The sequence below is a fragment of the Pygocentrus nattereri genome, chromosome 23 (assembly GCF_015220715.1).
Source record: "Pygocentrus nattereri isolate fPygNat1 chromosome 23, fPygNat1.pri, whole genome shotgun sequence".
In the NCBI taxonomy this organism is placed as follows: domain Eukaryota; kingdom Metazoa; phylum Chordata; class Actinopteri; order Characiformes; family Serrasalmidae; genus Pygocentrus; species Pygocentrus nattereri.
Genome location: NC_051233.1, coordinates 7,027,345 through 7,046,335, shown reverse-complemented (window position 1 = coordinate 7,046,335; position 18,991 = coordinate 7,027,345). Strand labels below are relative to the sequence as shown.

The following is an 18,991-nucleotide window of genomic DNA, read 5'->3' as shown; positions in this document are numbered from 1 at the left end:
AGGAAAGTTAATAAGCATGTTTGGTTCTTTTTCTAAAACATACATATCTCTCCAGTTTCACTGTTTTTGACATAATTTAAAAATGTATCTTATCCTTTACATCGTTGTCACGTCCTCTGCGCCAGCCACGCGAGACAGGGACTCCACATCCCAGAATCCCTTGGAGTCTCACATGACATCCTACTCCCCACCTCACTCCAGGCGGAGATCTCAGTCTCCTGATTATTAAGGATTCACACCTGCGTTAGTAATCAAGGGACTCTTAGGTTGAGCCCAGACTTTCACCAGCCTCCATGCGATGTATTGTTCTGACTACCTTACTGAGCATTTATTCGTGTGCCGTTTTGCTTTCATGTGCTTAAGACTTCCGTACTGGTTTGATGTCTTTCGTTTTTTGCCTTGCCCCTACCTTGGATACCTCTGCCTCTGTCTTTTGGATTTGTACCTTTTTGACTCTAGCCTGAACTGTGACTACGATTCTGTTTTGCCCTTTTGTGGATTGCTGTACTTTAACGTGTCGTTATAAAACATGCTTATTTCCTATCTGCATTCATCTGCGACTCCCTCATCCTCAAATTAAATTAATCAAAGTAAATTACAAGAAGAATGGACCAATAGAAATGGCCCAAAATTACTTGGAAAAGATTCTGGTTCCATTGACTTCCATTAAAAGTATAGTATGTTTTATTTCTTATCTTGTAAAGTTACCATTTTAGAGATACAAGGTTTTGTTCCGACAGCAACAATATGGTATTCTTGCTTGGAGGTTTGCCTTAGTCCCAAATCTAGGACTTTATTGCCTGTGCAGATATTGTGATATTTGTTATCATTAAGTTATACATTAAATTTTTACTATGCAAAAACGGAAATATAATTATGTAAATAGTTACAAAGATAGTTACATAATGACTAATATTTACATAACTGTACGTTTTATCTATGGTACTGCAGTACTTCTACACTCTTTAAAAAAGTGGTTCTTTAGCAAAGGCAATGGTTCTGCATAGGACCCTAAAAAATATTTGCATACTTAAAGGGTTCCTTGCATGGTGAAATTGTTCTTCAGATTGAGAATTCCTTGTATAAGTCTCTATTTAGAACCTTTGTTTGAAAAGGGTTCTGTGTAGCACCAAATAACGTTTCTTCTATTATTAGTATATCAAGCTTGTAACAATGGATGAACCCTTTTTTGTGCTATATGGAACCATATACAACACATTCCCCATCAATCTGAAGAACCATTTCACCCTGTCTGCATAGAACCATTGAAGAACCATCTTTTTAAGAGTGTGGAGCATAGAGTAACCACATTTTCACTAAAAATACACAGCAAGGCCAAATTATAGAGAGGTATGGCTGGTCTACTGTGTCCATTGCGCACCTTCAAAAAAATAAAATATCATAACGCAATGCCAAAAGTTTGTGGACACTTGCTTGTCCAGTGTTTCTTCTCAAATCAATATTAACAGGGAATTTGCCCCCCTTTGGCTGCAGTAACAGCTTCTGCTCTTCTGGGAAGGCTTTACTAGATGTTGGAACATGGCTGTGACGATTTGGCTGAACGTTAGTGAGAGCAGGTACTGGTGTTGTTTGGTCTGTTTTGGATCGCAAATCATCTCAAAAGTACTAGATGGAGCTCCATCAGTCCCACTGCTCCACAGCCCAATGCTGGGGGGCTTCAGACCCCTCCAGCCCATGCTTGGCATTGGACATGGTGACTTTAGACTCTTGAGCAGCTCCTTCAGACCATCCCATTCTATTGGTCATTACTTTTCTATTTAGAGCACGCAAGCTCATTAGAAAGGCTGTCTGGATATTTTTGGACACATAGTGTATTTCTGCCATCCTTACTGTGAATAAAGCTGCAGGAACTGATTGACTGAGGCCGTCCCTGCTGTTTCCTCCCCCTGGACCTCACAGTCCGCTCAATAAATCGCCACAAAGCGAATGACACTCTTGAATCCATCCCCAGACTCCAGGGGATGGTGAATACAAATAGGGGACAAGCCTCTTTCTCTGTGAACTTAGAGGAACAGAACAAAGCACTAGCCCCACGAGGTGCATGAATGAAGCAGGGAAGAACGAACCACACAGAGTGTGTTTACAGGATCGCACAAATCCCTCCCTGTAATTTCCCTCTGTAGTAAACCAACAGGGGTTGATTGAACGGGAAGCGAGCTTGGCTCTCCCGGGCAAAAGAACGCTGATTGAGCCTCTGTTTGGGTCAGGGAGCCTTCATTCTTGTGCTTTCTAGACTGGATGTGTAAAGAGATGTTCTCTCTTTGTGTTTTTTTCACAGCTGACCTGGACTAATCGGGTTTGTGAATAACACCCTTGTCCTGATCTCCAGTCTACAGCATGAAAATAAGCAGCAGCAGTTTTACACATTTAACCCACGTTATTCAAAAATGCAGAATCAATGGGCCTCGTTTACCAACTTTTCGGTTTTTAAGCGTTTATTTTCATTTTCAAAATAGTAGCAAATAACATCAAAAGTGCAGGAGGGTTACATTGTACAGGAGAAACAAAAAAGAAAAAATAAACAAATAAAAATAAAAATAATAATGTACTTACAATCCAGGGTGTCAGCTTTTAAACATACACTTACATATCGCTGTTGCTGGTACAAACCTCGTATCTCCATTTCTGTCATTTTTCAGGGTTTGACATTTTTTGAACATGCCTGCTGGCCTTTACATTGTGTGTAAATTTCATGATGAACAGACCAAAGGAAACGACCCAAAATGACTCGGAGAGACCTCTGGTTCCATTGACTTCCATTAACAGTAGAGTATGTTTTTCACTTCTCCTGTAAATTTACCATTTTGGAGATACGAGGTTTTCAACTGCAATATAACAGGTATCTCACAAGTTGGACCAGGTTAGTCTTGGTCCTTTTTTGAAATAGGCGAACAGAGGACCACATATTCTATCAAACTGTTCATTGTTTAAAAATCACAGCTTCTCCAAATGCAATACATTAATTAGTTCCTTTATCCACATGTCGTATGTTGGTACTGACTCTTGTTTCCACATCTGTAGAATATATATATATATTGCAATAACCATATTAAAAAGAATGGCCTGTTGCTCACGTTTCTCCACAGTTCCCGAGTCATTAGTTGTTCCCAACACAGCCTAAAGTGGATTAGGTTTCCAGTCCCTTCCAAATGCTTTTGACAGGCAATAAAATATACTGTCCCAAAAATGTCTGTAGCTTGCTTGATCTTAAAACATACTTACACAGTTTTTATGAATATTCCGACATTCAGCAGTGTTTTTTTTTTTTTTTTTCATTTAGGATTCGTTCTTAGGTAACAACACAATCTAGTCAAGAGCACAAAGGTGCGAACAGTTCTGTTGTGTAAGAACATCAATCTGACAGACATCTGACTTAGAACTTTTCTCAAGAGCACATTTAAGAAATAACCCAGGAAGATCTTGGTGAATGAGGCCCAACAAGATACAAAAACCAGCTGTGCTGCAGATGCATTTCTAAAATAATTCTAATCTGTTAGTCCTGTATAGGGATGCAAGATGTTCATACTTCCGAATGCGCTTTATTTATATAGCCCGTTGTCAAAGAAAGTTTCACTAAGTGCTTCACAGATGACAAATTGCTAACATAAACAATTAAAGGACAAAAAGAAATAAGTAAATAACACATTCAAAATGTAAGTGCATACAGTAAAAGTAGTAAAACAAATGGAAATGTCTTAAAAGCGTAAGTGCAAGCAATAACAACAGCGAATAATTTGTTAATTTAAATGTAGCAATTTAACGCACAACTTTCTTACTATGTCTTTAAGGCTAATGTGTGTCAATTAGCTTTGTTCTTCATTATTGTTGTTTTTCACCTTTTGACATACTTTGAAAATATCTGTTGTCCTTTACATTGTGTGTAAATTTCATGGTAAGTGGACCAAAGTAAATGGCCAAAAATGGCCTGGAAACAATTCTCATTCCATTGACTTACATTGGGAGTAGAGTATGTTTTTTCCTTCTCCTGTAAAGTTTTTGTTTCCTGCAGCAGCAATGTGTGTATGTATATATATATATATATAAATGACTATATAACTATATATACTTTTACCTTTAATGTAAGTTAATGTAATTATTTTTTTTTCCAAAAAATATTTTGGTATTTACCAAATGTAAATTTACCAAATTTACAATGTAAAGGACAGCTGCTGTGCTTAAATGTTAATAAATTAATAGACACACACACACACACACACACACACACACACACACACACACACACACACACACACACACATTTTCTAAGCCGCTTCTCCCTCAGGTTTAATAAATAAATAAATAAATAAATAAATCTACAATATATGTAAATGTGTTCCTTTTATGACGTCACAGAACAATTATTTTCCATGCGTAAGGAAACGAGCTCCACTTTGCAGAGTGAACTGTGTGTTTTAAAACTTGGACAATCTTTAAAAACTGTTAAATGTCCAGGTCTGATTCAAAAAATATATATCTAATAAAAATAATAAATAAAAATGGGAAGTTAATTCCATTTTCCATGATGCGGCCCTTTAATATCCCGTGCCTTGTTCCAGTCATTTTGCTGAGACAGGCACTGTGTCACGGGGCGGCGTGCCTGAAATCCCTCGCCGAATGAATCAACACCGAAAGCGCATATTCACGTCCTTCAGGGCAAAATTTGTCTGATTCACAAGCAGCATGTGTCTGACTCAACGGGAGACGAGCAGAACATGAAGGGCGACGGCGGGAAGCGAATGAGTGTTTATAGTGAAGTCTCTCAGCGTGCGGACGCGGCTCGTCATTGTCTTTCTCTCCTGCGCCTCGTAGGAACGGCTTAATGCGTGCAGCACAGTAATTATTGCATAAATAGTCAAAACACTTGGTCTGGCTGTGTTATTCCAAGGTTTGCTCCACTCACGGCGGCTTTATTGATACAGTTTGACCTGCGCGCTCCTGTTTTTGTGTAGCCCATGCAATTTTCAGGATTATACAGTAGAAGCAGTGTTGCGTTATGAGATATGACAGCGCTGTACCTCTGAGACACGTAAGCAGGGACATGCTCTTTATGCCTTATGACATGAAATAAATCACAGAGCAGTTCTGCTTCATATCTGCGCTGTAAACCATCTGCACACAGTCATTATTTCAGATATAGAACATGAGAGGTAGTGCGTTATCACGAATGCCATCGCAGCTGTGATTCGTTCGCAGACATGAGCTGAAGGCGTGTACAGGAGATCACGGTGTTATTCACCGAAACATGGTCTATTGCTTTTATACAACAGTGCTGAAATGTAGGAAAAGCAAAGAAGCCCTGAATATAGTATCTAAAATACTTTAAAGGGAAATTCCACCAATTTTGCTTAAAAGTCTGCATAATTCAGTGGTTGAAATATAAACAGTGTCATTTTGATGTGAAATGGTTCATTTGTAGAGAAACATACTGACATTGGTTTCTTCACAGTGGTGGTGATGGGAACCAGGGGTCCTGATGTCTGCATCGCTAATGTAGCCATTTCATTCAGTCTCCAAAACCACCAATGTACAGAGGTCTATTGACGTTTTTATATGTTGGTGATGGTAATATAAATAGTTTTCTTTGGGGACTATTTTGCCTAAGAACACCTTTAATGTATCCTTCCACTACGAAAAGCATATATTCATTAAAATAGTCCAAAACCTATTTCAAAACTACTGTAAAACAGTGAGTGCGTTTCCACACACTTAATAATCCGATTACAGCAGGAAATCTGATTTTGTCAGTAAGCCGATCGATTTGCAATGAGCCAATAGACTCACAGAAGAAAGCCTGACATAAACGTAACGTAAGCTCAAACTTCATGCCGTGTTTTTTTTTAACGTCGCGCCACTTTTCCCGAAAATGTGAAGACACATCATCTAGAAGATGAAGCATATTTCAGTCCTTCATTTTATCAAGCATGTATTTGGTTTCAGCATCGCTCCAAAAGGGTTTTGCTGCGACACTGCTTGCTTATATTTGGTACTGCGGTCTGTTTCACACACGCGCAGACTGGGAAATCGGAAAGAAATCAGAGTAAGAGTCCACATGGCCTGAGAAATCTGATCGAGAAAGCTGGATTTTAGCTCAGTTATCAGATTTCTCAGGGCATGTGAACACTTACACTGATTTCCTTCAGATGATCTGCAGATTATCATCAGATTATCGAGTGCATGCAAATGCATTTAATGCCATCAGGCAGTGTATTCATAACCATTTCATGTAATAACTGTCTGTGATGTAGCTTTTAGAGGACTTCAGACATCTGGTTCCTATCTCTGTCACTGTGAACAGTTGTGACGTACCAAGTTTAAGTGTTCTTGCACCAAAGTACTCTGACTGTTGTTTCCCTTATTATGGAGTATTTCTGAGGAATTGGTCAAGTTCCCCTTTAACATGGGCGAATTCTTCGGCCTGAAAGTGGTGCAGCATAGCTTGGTTTAATTTTGGACATTTGTTATATATTTGACTTCCTCTCTTCATGTCAATGGACAATATAGAAAAATAAATAGTAAAAAGATGCAAAACTACAGTTGTGTGCAAAAGTTTGAGCGCCCCGTCAAATGATGGTTTGTTGATTTTCTAAGTGAAATTGAACACAGCCTCTACATAATGTGGCATTTTCTGCTAATTTTAGTGTGCTATTTCTATATTATTACACACACACACACACACACACACACACACACACACACACACACACACACACACAAATATATATATAATATGTGCCAAGCTAAGATGTTAAATTCAGCAAATAAACAGTAATTATCCTTTAAATTGTGTGGAAATGGGTTCTCAGTACATGATACGTTTCACTAATCAACAAAACATGAAATTTGATGGAGGTGCCGAAACCTTTTCGTTCTCCTATAGTATCTATTGTCACTGTTTCAAATAAAAGAAAGAAAGAAATAAGTCCACATGTGCGCTTAAGAGCTTAAAGCCTGCATGTGTAGTGGGTGGCATTTAGATGTTATGTTCTTTTTTTTTTATTATTTATTCATTTATTTTACATTTATATGAGGATCTTTCTGAGGTACATTATTCCCCAGCAGTCCTGAAAGAAAAGCTCCAAATCTCCCCCTCTGTGTCCTCTAGCACATAAATATTCTTATAGACTCTTGGGTAAATACACCACATACATCATACAGAAGTATCCCATTACCTATGCAGCTCTGCCATTTCAACCAGAAGCTTTAGCCACCTCTATAATACTATTCCACTGTGTTGCACAACCCACTGGTGCTGCTTAGAAGCTCTATAGTCCACATTCACATACATACAGTCCAACTCGGGGTGAAGGAATGGACCTGGGGTGGTCTTTTTGTTTTTTTTTAACAATGATGACTTAAATAATTCAAATGGATCAAAGTATGGTGGAAATTTGAAAACATGATGTGGCAGTGAATCGTGTCCTAAAGACTCAGAATAGAACGGGGGGTGCACTGAATCACCTTGCACTGAATCGTTTTTCAAGGAACCATAATCAAATCAAACTGTGGAGCATTTTCAAATTCCATGTTGCCTTAAATCATTTCCTCAATTTTGTCCTACTTGAATCAAGCCATAATAAAATTTACAATTTCATAATACACTGAACTGTTTCCTTAAGATTCATAATTCATCTGAATCATGGTAAAGTTTGCCCATTGAATGATTTCCTAAAGAACTACAATCGTGAAATGTGTGCTTTCATTTCACGTGTTAAAAGAATTGCAGTTGGACTGAATTACGGTAAATTTATAATGTCTTGATACACCGAATCATCTCCTCATGAATCATAAATGAAAGGAATCACGTTGAAGTGTGTTAGTTTATGATGGACTGAATCATTTCTCACAGAATCATCATTTCTGTGTGTTGTTTTATTTCTGAAATTAACCAAATTTTTGATTTCATACATAGAATTACATTTAAAAAAATGAATCATGTTGTAATTTGAGATTTCAAGATGTACTGAATCATTTCCTATTGAGTCATAGTCAAATCAAGATGCTGTGAAATGTGATGCTGCACTGAATGATTTCCAAGAGATTTGTAATCCAACTGAATCCTGGTGAATTGTGAGATTTTATTTTGTGCATGGAATCGTTTTGCAAAGAATCATAAGCTGAACTGTGATGAAGTTTGTTAGTCATTTCCTAATGAACCCTAATCAAACTGAATCGTGGTTGAGTATAGCAGACTGAACTGAAAGTGCGGTGTGTGAAAGCTACAGTGATGCCCCTCAGGCAAAGCAATCAAACCTGAATAGCTCCAATAAAGACATGCAGTTGGTGCGAGTATGTTGTTACTGGCTGGAGGTTCCTCTGGGGGTTTAGAATGATGTCATTTGGTGATGGTTGTGGTGATGAGTTTGTGTGTATGTGTGTGTGTGTGTGTGTGTGTAGCAGCTTGAGGAACCACGCTTGAGAGCTATCTCATTAGCGTTGGTGGTTGAAAGGCCGCAGGTTCACACAGGGTTCCCTAACAGACTCGCTGTCCTTGTAAACCACATCATGCTGCATGCGTCAAGTTTTATTCTAGAACTCTAGAATGAGTAGAACTACCTAAAGGGAATATGATAAATAGGACATGTTGTAAGCATTGGAGTAAGGCAACAAGCATTGCCTAAAGTTGTTACAGCGGAAGCACATTAAAGGACCCATATTCTGCATTTTTCCCCACTGAGGTCCACTCACAATGCTTTTTGTTTGTGTGGCTGTGCATCAAAAAATCATCTTTACCTCTTCTTTTGCCTTTTTTAGGGCTCATATGTTGCATTTAGGGCTTACATCATAAAAATGAATAAATAAATAAATACATTTCCTTGCTTTCGTTAAATAAGTGTGTGACACAGAATGTAAACATTGTTAAAGGTTCCAGTCCATTCAGTTAATATTTGAAAACTAACCTTGGTTCATGTTCAATTTTTGTGATGTCACAAAAACCAAATTCATTCAAATATATCCATTAATTCGGCCGTTGTCAGTTTAGTCCCACCTGAGTGTTTTGGCCTGCACTGCTTTTAGAATGAGGAACAATTTGAGCTGAGCTCATTTACTTATCAATCTTAAAGGCACAGTATCAAAAAAAGGTTGAATTGTGTGAAAATTAGCTATTAAAACTTCATAAATGGCGTGTTTCTCTTTGAAAAGTCCATTTCACTCAAAAATAGGAGCGTGTTGGAAGACAGAGAGGATGCTGAAGGTGATGCTACTGGTTTTTTGTTATTTAGCCCTGCCCACTGGTGCACAGTGATGTAATGAAATATTTTGGAGGTGGGGCTGAAGTCAATAACAAGTATTTTGTCTGTTGAATGATGTGATGAATTATGCTTAATATGACCAATATGATCACTCACAAAGTAAGAAGGGAAATTTTGGCAATTTTAATATATGTAAATGAGCTCTGTCATGATAGGCTGCTCAATATGTGTGCCTCATTCATGAACTTGGGCAAGAAACACTCCGTATAACTTCAGCATGAATAGGCGGGGCTAAACTATGCTACTAAACTATGTCTATTTTTATTTTTCTACATCATTTCAACAAACCAGTTGTGTGTATAAATTTCAAGATGAATGGAGCAATAGAAATGCATTAAAATCACTTGGAATAAAATCTCTTTACATTAACTTACATTGAAATTTAAAGGGTTTTTGGCTTTTTTTTTGTAAAGTTACTTTATTTGAGATACTTGAATTTCTTCGGACGGTGACAATATGCAAATGTGTAAAATCCCAAAAGTTAGTGAGTTCAAAATCTTACATTCCATATGTGGACAATATGGATTAGATAGTTAATGGCACATCATATAACAGCAATAATAATAACATCATTTCAACACACCAGCTGTGGATGTGAATTTGATGACAAATGGACCAATAGGAATGCTCTAAAAGCACTTATATAATATAACAGAGCTCATTTACATATATTAAAATCTCCAAAATCTCATTTTACTTTGTCAGTGATCATATTGGTCATACTAACCTTTTAACTGGCCAAGGCCCACCAGCAGGCCCAAAGTTTCATGACACACATCTATTACCTAAGACTATCTCAGCCAGTTTACATTGACGTCCCTCTAGTTACTGAATAATAAGCCTTAGTATGTTGGAATCTTAGATTCCATATGAGGACTATATGGATTAGACAGTTAACGGTACAGTTTAGAACTGTAATAATGTTTTCATTGCATCAAACTCCTTCATTTGAAAGTGATTGAGATTCCAGCGACACGGGCCGCTAAAGTGAAATGCATGAAGCCTGTCTCCTCTCCATGTTTCTCCCTTTCAATTAAATGATGCATTGTTACGTTCTGACAGCCAACCTCAAATTAGTCTAAACTAATTATCTTAAAGGGCCCCTCATTAGGTTCCTCTACCGCAGATTTGTCATCGCCGTCGCGCTGCAGACGCCTGCAGTGAGCCTGGCTGTCTGGCCTGGGAATCTTTATTCATTAACCCGTCGTAGACAAGCTAACAAGACGGGAGCACTTGTTATATCATTGTCTGCGCAGGTCGCATTTACCTAAATTACGCATTGCTGCAAGATGTACACGTTGAAATGCCTTTTGCAAGGGTGTACGGGAAAATATTGCGAAAGGCCAACACGGAAAACAGTCATTTTTTGGTAGTCATGATAATGCAAGGGTTTTCCCCCCAAAGACATCATTATTTATGAGCTCTGGTTTTTATTATGCAAGTAAATGTATAATTTATAACGTTCTGCATCATTATGTATTATTCATAATGTTTGCTTTTTTTCAAAAGGCCTGCTCAGGTTGATCTCAACCGTCTAAATATACGACCACTGCTTACAGTGACTGGAATAACACTGGAAAAAGGAGAAACACGTCGGGAAGACTGTAGAGTTACATTTCGTTTGAAAGCTACCTGCTTTATAATGCATGCATTAGCATTGAATAGCATAATTAAAAAGCAATGCTTGAAAAACCTACATCAACATTCATACGATGCTGCTCATCACGATGTTTTATGAAGCAAATGATGTTGTGTTAACACAATGTCATTTGGCGTGGCGGGGTCTTCACTAGACCTCTTTCCGAGACCCCAAAAGGGGACCCGGCGAATAACCCTTGTGTGGTGTTGATGTGGTTAGGTGCATTAAGCTTTATTCATTATGAGCCGTTTCAGCTCATATTTGGAGGTTTGTTATGGGAAAATCTCCAATAACTACATTATTAGTTTTAATAGCAATTAAGCATGAATCAGTCACCTAAACTCACATCTGACTTCACACAGCATCACCTGACTTATAGAGTTTATTGTTTTGGATATGAAGTTTAATAACTTCAAGATATGTTCCATAATTTACGGTTTTAGTCATCGCGATCCAAAGGCTAAAAGGTGATTAAGAAGTTTTCAGTTTTTGAATTATGTTTTCAGTTTTTAAACTTAAAAATAGTCACTTGAACCCTGTTTCTCATTGTACACATTTAAGATGTGAATTTAAGTAATATTTTATTGTATATATTGTATATTGTAAAATGATGTCATTTAAAAGGTTCTAACAAATTGTTTACTGAGCTGTATTACTAATACTTAACTATTAACTATTAACTATTTTAATAACTATTAATGCAGTTGAGATGTGATGTCAGCGTCAGTGAGTAATTTGGCTTGGAATATCACCTAAAATCCTGATATTATTGTTCTGCTGTTTGGCCTCCATGTTCCAACAAAGGGTTAACACAGACATCATTCACACATCAGATCAGTCATCAGACTCTGCCTCAACATCCAGAGCGATTTCATCCACCAGTGGCCATCCATCAGCCAGAAATCCAGCTCCAAAATCACCCAAACCCCACTCGTTTCTGTTAAACTACACCTCTGCTTTTAGCCGTCATATTATAAACAAAGGGCTTTCAGTTTACATTGAGTATTAAAAATATCTGATATTAAATATGTAACCTGATTGTAAATAAAAATAAAGCCTGTCTTGCTGTGTATCAGAGTTTCAGCACTGAGCCTGAATCCCACTGGACAGAAAATCACAAAAAAAAATAAAAAAATAATAATACTTTATGCCTTACGCTAATTGTTTGGTTTTACTCATAATAACCAACAGAATGAATCGCCATCAAAATTATTGAACGTTCAGCTCACAGACACTCCAGACTAACAGTGTCTGAAAAGATAACTACAACTGCACTTGCTTTCAAGATCACTTTAATTTAAAAAATTCTAAATTTAGCAGGTGGTGGGCAAATTTAAAAAAAAAAATTTTAATTCATAAAGGTATCAAATTTCTGTTAGCATTTACATGTCAAACAATGGCATATCTAAGTGGCCCAGGGTCCCCTGAAAATAACAACACATGGCATGTTCAACTGTCTCATGTAAATACTTTATAATAATAACTGACCCAAAAAATACCAAGAAAACTGCAAAATGTTATTAATAATTAAAGATTTTCACTTAAACAGATAATTTAAACCCCAAATTTGATGTCAAAAAGACCAAAAAAAAACCCTCAAAATGTGTTCTTTAAAATAAACTCCTACCAATTCAGCAAATTTCTATCCCTCAGGTTTAAGGACTCCTTATACCTGCATCACACAGAGCCTTACATTAGCAGCCTTCAAGTGAAGTGTTACTGAATCTAATGCCTATTTAAAGAAGGTTCTTAATGTGCCCCCTAGCGTAATGACGTAAGGCTCTTCTTGGTATTTCACAAAGGAATTTTTTATGTCTTGCGATCCTGAGTGGGTCTTTGTAATCAAAGAACATTTCCCAGAATAACATAAAAAAAACCCATGTGCTTTTGTTTTTATAGCTGCTTTTATTGTCTGTAATGTCCTGTAGTGCGTTGTCTCGCATCGTCTCATGCTGTATGAACAGGGGAGATTTCTGCATACAATAGAACTAATGGAACAGTACAGAGTTGGGGCTTCCATAGCTGGAGGGAAAAGTTGTTAAGCTTAATTACAGCTGAAAATGGCTTCCTTATCAGAGAGCATAGACATGACTCCGCTGGCTAAGAGATAATAAAGAGTGGTAGTGACATATGTTAGGCTGGGTGCATTTAGCTCGCTTTAATAGAGAGAAAGGCCCGGCCTTGTCAAGTCTCGTTTCAACCACCTTGTGCCAAAACACTGTCTCAGCATCAAAAAAGAAAGATGGCACACTTAGCAACGGGAGCTTGTGATAACAGTGCTACATTCTTTATCGCATTCATTTGTGCTTTAGCATAGCAGCACAAACACAGCGCTGGGCTTTCTAAGGATTAAAAGCACTAGAATTGATTCAGTGGCCACTTTATTGAAGAGCTCCACCTCGCTAATGTACAGATGTAGGGTTCTTCTACCAGGCAGTAGAGTAAGGTGCAGTTATAAACCCTTGATCATGCATTTAGTCATCCATTCCACCCTATAATACTCGAGTACCTGAGCTTAATTACTCTTCTTAACTCTTTGTGACTTTCACGCTAAACCACATAGTTTGTTTACTGTCAACATTAGTGGTGCATGAGAATCTACATGACCACCACTCAACCTCCAGACCACCCCGACTACGTTTTTTTCCATTGTGGGATTGGAAATGGACATTGGCACTGCGAGTTCCAGGTTCGGATAGCTGATGCCATGCTATCCTGCAGAGTTTGTAGTCTGCAACCTCCTGCCCCTTAGCAGTGGCCACTGTCTGAACACAGAGGCTCTCTTGGCTGGATATTTTTAGGTGATGGACCACCTCAGCCTAGTCTTGAAGGGCCAAATTTGATCTTACAATGAGAACACATACATCTAGAGACCACTTGTTACTTTTAGTGCTAGATTGCGAGGGTAGACCCCCTTTAAAACCCACCCCCAAATTCCTTTCGTCCGCATTCTTTTAATGTCCAGAGATCAGTGGAAAGCACAAGCAAGCTGAAAAAAGAGTTACCACAGTCAACAAAACCATCTACATGCCTTAATTGAGTTTTTGAGGTTCACCTTCATTAGATGTTTAGAGATGTTGGTTTAGAACTGAGTTTGGTCCACCCCAATAAATCTATGTTCCGACCTACATTCATTGTCCTCAGATGCTCTCGCTATGAGATCACGTCTGGCCTTGCATGTCTACTCTCTATCTAGCACTGTCATGTCAGTGTCACTGCTGTGTTCAGAAATGACCACCACCCGAATGGACAACAGCAGCCCTGTGGTCAGAAACTGACAATGATGAATGAGGTAGAGGATTGACAAACTGTGCAGCAGCAGATTGGCTACAGTCTGTAACTGTACACTAAAATGGTGGAGCTTTAAGATAGTTGGAGCTTCTGAAGTGGTCATTGTAAGTACAGGATAGGCGAGTGGCCAGTCAGTGAAAGAGCAAAGTAGTCATTTCTAATAAAGTGGCCAGTGAGTGTAAGCATAAGTTAGGTGTTTCTAATAAAGTGGCCAGTGAGTGTAAGCATAAGGTGGGTGTTTCTAATAAAGTGGCCAGTGAGTGTAAGCACAAGGTAGGTGTTTCTAATAAAGTGGCCAGTGAGTGTAAGCATAAGGTGGGTGTTTCCAATAAAGTGGCCAGTGAGTGTAAGCACAAGGTAGGTGTTTCTAATAAAGTGGCCATTCAGTGAAAGGGCAGTCACTTCTAATAAAGTGGCCAGTGAGTGGAGGCACAAGGTAGGTGTTTCTAATAAAGTGGTCAGTCAGTGAAAGAGCAAAATAGTCGTTTCCAATAAAGTAGCCAGTAGGTAGAAGTGCAAGGTAGGTGTTTCTAATAAAGTGGCCAGTGAGTGGAAGCACAAGGTAGGTGTTTCTAATAAAGTGGCCAGTGAGTGGAAGTACTAGCTTTCCTAGCCTTCGACTCTACAATACTAAAGAATAGTCAAACAGAATCTGTAGCTGCTGTAAATAAACTAAATCCACGGGGATCACAGAGATGTTTGAACGTCTGCTGCGTCTACTGTTCCAGAAGCTTTATCCAAGCTTTCTGCTGCGTATGCCTGCACATCTCAATTCATGTGCGGTATCCACGCACAACGGCTAATTGCGCAAGTGAATCTAATGCGATAAATCCATGTGCCGATACACGCTCTGTGTTAATTAGGTTCCAGGAGACGGCTCCCCGAACTCCTCCACAAACTCCATGTCACAACATGTCATAAAGCAGCCTCTTAACCTTGTCTGAACTTATCATGCCACCAATTAGTCCGAATAAAGTGAAGGCCGCACATCCTCGCTTGTAATCCGTTCTCGTCTGTGAAAAGGGCAGCGAGCCTTGTTAGTATGGAGCGCTGCAAGCTGAGCTGGGCAACAGCCTGCAACCCAGAGCACGTCACAGTGGCTGTATTTGTTTCATTATGCTCTTTTTTAGTGGTTCATTTGTGAAAGGGCAGAAAGAGAGAAGTAACAACCTGTAATATATGTAAAAAAGCCTTTTTGGCCATATGGCCTCATTAGATTATGTCCATAGAATTAACGGAACCTCCATTGGGCTTGTTATAAAGATTTAACCTTGGCAAGTTGTTATTATTGTTTTACTACTATACAAATATAGTTCTAACATTGCTTGATTGATTACAAAGTTACATCATGAAATACATTTATATTCATTACATTACATTACAATACATGTATATACAGGTATGATATTCATATTTGAAAAGTTTTATGTAATAAAAACAGCTGTAATATATTTTTATGACCCACAGCTAAACTACAATTAATGTTTTTTTTGTTTCATTTTGTAAGTTAAAATACAGAAAATCATTATGTTTTAAAAATGATGTAAAAGAAGAAATGTGTTTAAACTTTTGCACAGGCCTATTTTTATGTTTTGTTTGATTTTCCACACATCTTCTAAGGTGCTTATCCTTCTGGGTGGCAGGGGGAGCTGGAGCCTATCCCAGCAGTTATTGGGTGGAAGGCAGGATACACTCTGGACAGGTCACCTGTCCATTGCAGGGCAGGCAGACAGACATATACATTCACAGCTAGGTGCAATTTAGTATGTTCAATTAGCTTGGCTCATGTTTTTGGACTGTAGGAGGAAAACGGAGCACCCAGATGAAATCCATGCAGAGATGAGGAGAACATGCAAACTAGACACAGAAAGGACCCTGGTTGCCCGGCCGGGGAATCGAACCCAGGCACTTCTTGCTGTGAGGCATATCCACTGCGCCACTGCGCTAATATGTTATATTCAGCATATAAACAGTAATAGTGCATTAAAGTTTACACACGCTCTCTGTAGAGGATGTGTTTACTTATTGTTAGTTGGAAAATCCACATAACAACATAACGTTTGACCCAGGGCACCAAAACTATTGCATGCAACTGGAAATGCTTTTAAAATTTTTTTTTTTTGAGATCTTGTTTTTGTCAAAGCATTTAAGATTAAGATTAAGATTAAGATTAATCTTAAATGCTTTGACAAAAACAAGATCTCAGAAATTGGATGTTTGCTCTGCATATATGGACTGTATGATGGTATGTCATGAAACATTTCCCCTACTACGTCACATTATTCTATCCAAAAAGTGAGGAAATGTAAACTTCCCAACTTACGAGCTCTTGAATCTAAAACTATACCATGCTTTTGTTTTTGACAACAATAAACCTGACTTCTAACATTTTATTGTCTTTTGGCCTGACCAACATTTCTCTCTCTGCTTCTCTTTCCTTCTCTCTCTCTCTCTCTCTCTCTCTCTCTCTCTCTCTCTCTCTCTCTCTCTCTCTCTTTCCTTCAGGTCTCCATAGAATGGAGCGAGAATGAACAGAGAGCGGCTGAAGGAAAAGCATGAACTGGAGGGTCATTGAGGTCACTTGCTTCCTGTTTATATGGGACCATATAACAGTTCAGTCTTCCCGCCAAGACCCCTCGGCCAACGAGCAGCATGTCACCAAGCAGTTTGATTGGCTCATCTCCGACCGCGGCCCTTTCCACCACTCCAAGGGCTACCTCTCCTTCGTGGAAAGATTCCGCCAAGGATTTACGACCCGATATAAAATTTATAGGTGAGCGGGCTTTGGCATTTTTAAAGGTGCTGTTTGAACTAGTGAGAGGATCATGATCGTTTTCTGTCCCTTCTTCTTCCTCTTTTTCTCCCTTCGCCTATCAGGGTTTTCTATGAATCTGTGAAGTCGAGAAATGTTCATGCACTGTAAAAATAATATTGCCGTTGTCGGGAGAAAACCTCCAAAACCGTAATTTTACAAGAAACGGAAAAAAACTACTTTACTTTTAATGTAAGTCAACTGAACCAGACTTTGTGCCAAGTCATTTTGAGCTGTTTCCACAGCAACCACATAGTAACAACTTAACTACCACCAGGAATACTCAATCCACAGCTTAGTAATACATTAGCAGCCACCTGGAACACTATATCCACAGCCTAGTAACATGTAAGCAACCACATGGAATCCTATATCCACAACCTATAGTAACACCCAAGCAATCACATGGGAGAGCACAGCAACACCCATCTACAGCTTAGCAACCAACAGGAATAACATAGCAAGTGCCTTACAATACCTAAGCAACCACCTGGAATAGTATATCCACAGCTTAGTAGCACCTTAGCAACCGCCCGGAATATTATATCCACAGCTTAGTAACACTTTAGCAACCACCTGGGAAAGCACAGCAACACCCACCAACAGTTTAGCAACCAATAGGAATAACACAGCAAGTGCATAACGACACCAAATATCATAGCACAGCATGGCAACACCTTAGCAGCTGTGTAGGATAGCACAGCAATGCCCTAGTAACACTTTATCAACCACCTCGGATAGCATGACAACACCCTAGCAACACCTTGGCAACCCCCTAGGACGCCATTAGTATGGCTAAATATGGAGATATATGTTTCTGTTTTTGTGACATCATGAAAACAATCCTTTCGAAACATTGTTTTGTCCATATATGGACAGTATGGTCTAGTACATTTCAAAGATATGAAGCTAACAGTGATCGGTGTTTATGTTAAGTTTGATAATATGACAATTTGAAGGCAAGCAGGTTATTTATGCTTTTTATATTTCGCAGTGTAAAAGCTGGTGCCTTCCAGCAGCCTCAACTCCGAGCCGTTTATCAGCTTAAAGAACTGCAGCGAGCTCCACAGTGTTAGGACCTTATTTTTCCTCCTCATTTAAGAAAGAGCACTGCCTCCACTCTTATCAGCCTCACACTCCTTTTACACCTCCTTTGTACATCCTTTCTACAAAATAATAAGTGGTGCCGCTGCAAGTCCCGGACAATGTATTGCTGTTGTGACTTCCCAGCACAAAAGTGGATGTGATTCTATCTCAGGTTCTCTCAGTTTCAGTGCTTTCCTGCACAAATCCTAGTTTTTCTGCACACATGGCTGTTTCGAACAGCAAGAAATATGGTGATCAGCATTTATCGGGAAGCAGCTCAAGAACCGAGTGCGAGGAACCAGATTGAGAAGTGGCCTGACTAAACTGAAATCAAAGGCAGATTTGCACTGTAAAAATAGCTCAGAGTCTGAATACTCAAAGGCGTATTATGTGCATTGATTATTAATTGGCCATTAGCTTAAATGAAATGCTCTTGTAATGAAACACTTCTAATGAAGCATTCTTGTTGGTGGATTAGCGCGTCTGTTCGTCAGTATTCTCTTCATGTAGGCTAGTGTTTGTCAGTTTGTCTGAGATTTTTCCCCATCAAAGAGGCAACCCAACCTACTTCTAGGATTCTGACCCAGTGATATGTACAAAAATCCAATCTTTTGTTTGACTTCAAGTCCATTAAGTACAAGTTACTTATTTCTTTCAGCCACCGTTCTTTTCAGGAGACTCAGATTCTTGAAGAAATAGACAGGAATATTTTCCCACACCTCAGTCTTAGAAGTTGGTTGCACTGCTTCTCATGATACAAGAAATCCCAATCACAGCAAATAATGCTGAGCTCTGACCTCTGTGGTGGACAGTCAGTTGTACTGACCAGCAGCTTCTTTGATTCCCTCTTGGAGCTTGATTTTCATGCTCTCTAAGGCAAAAGCTGTAAGT

The 18,991-nt window shown here is 38.8% G+C and overlaps 1 protein-coding gene across 3 annotated transcripts in view; it reads left to right on the top strand.

Moving 5' to 3' along the window:
* Nucleotides 1-18,991, top strand: part of brinp1 (bone morphogenetic protein/retinoic acid inducible neural-specific 1) — a 231,220-nt gene that overhangs the window by 55,103 nt on the left and 157,126 nt on the right. For 2 of the 3 annotated variants that reach the window (XM_017702889.2, XM_017702891.2), the window contains exon 2: nt 16,708-16,975. In XM_017702889.2, the coding sequence (XP_017558378.1) occupies nt 16,758-16,975 (218 nt within the window). In that variant the 5' untranslated portion in view covers nt 16,708-16,757. The remainder of the gene's footprint in view (nt 1-16,707; nt 16,976-18,991) is intronic. The other variant, XM_017702890.2, reaches the window with a different exon arrangement.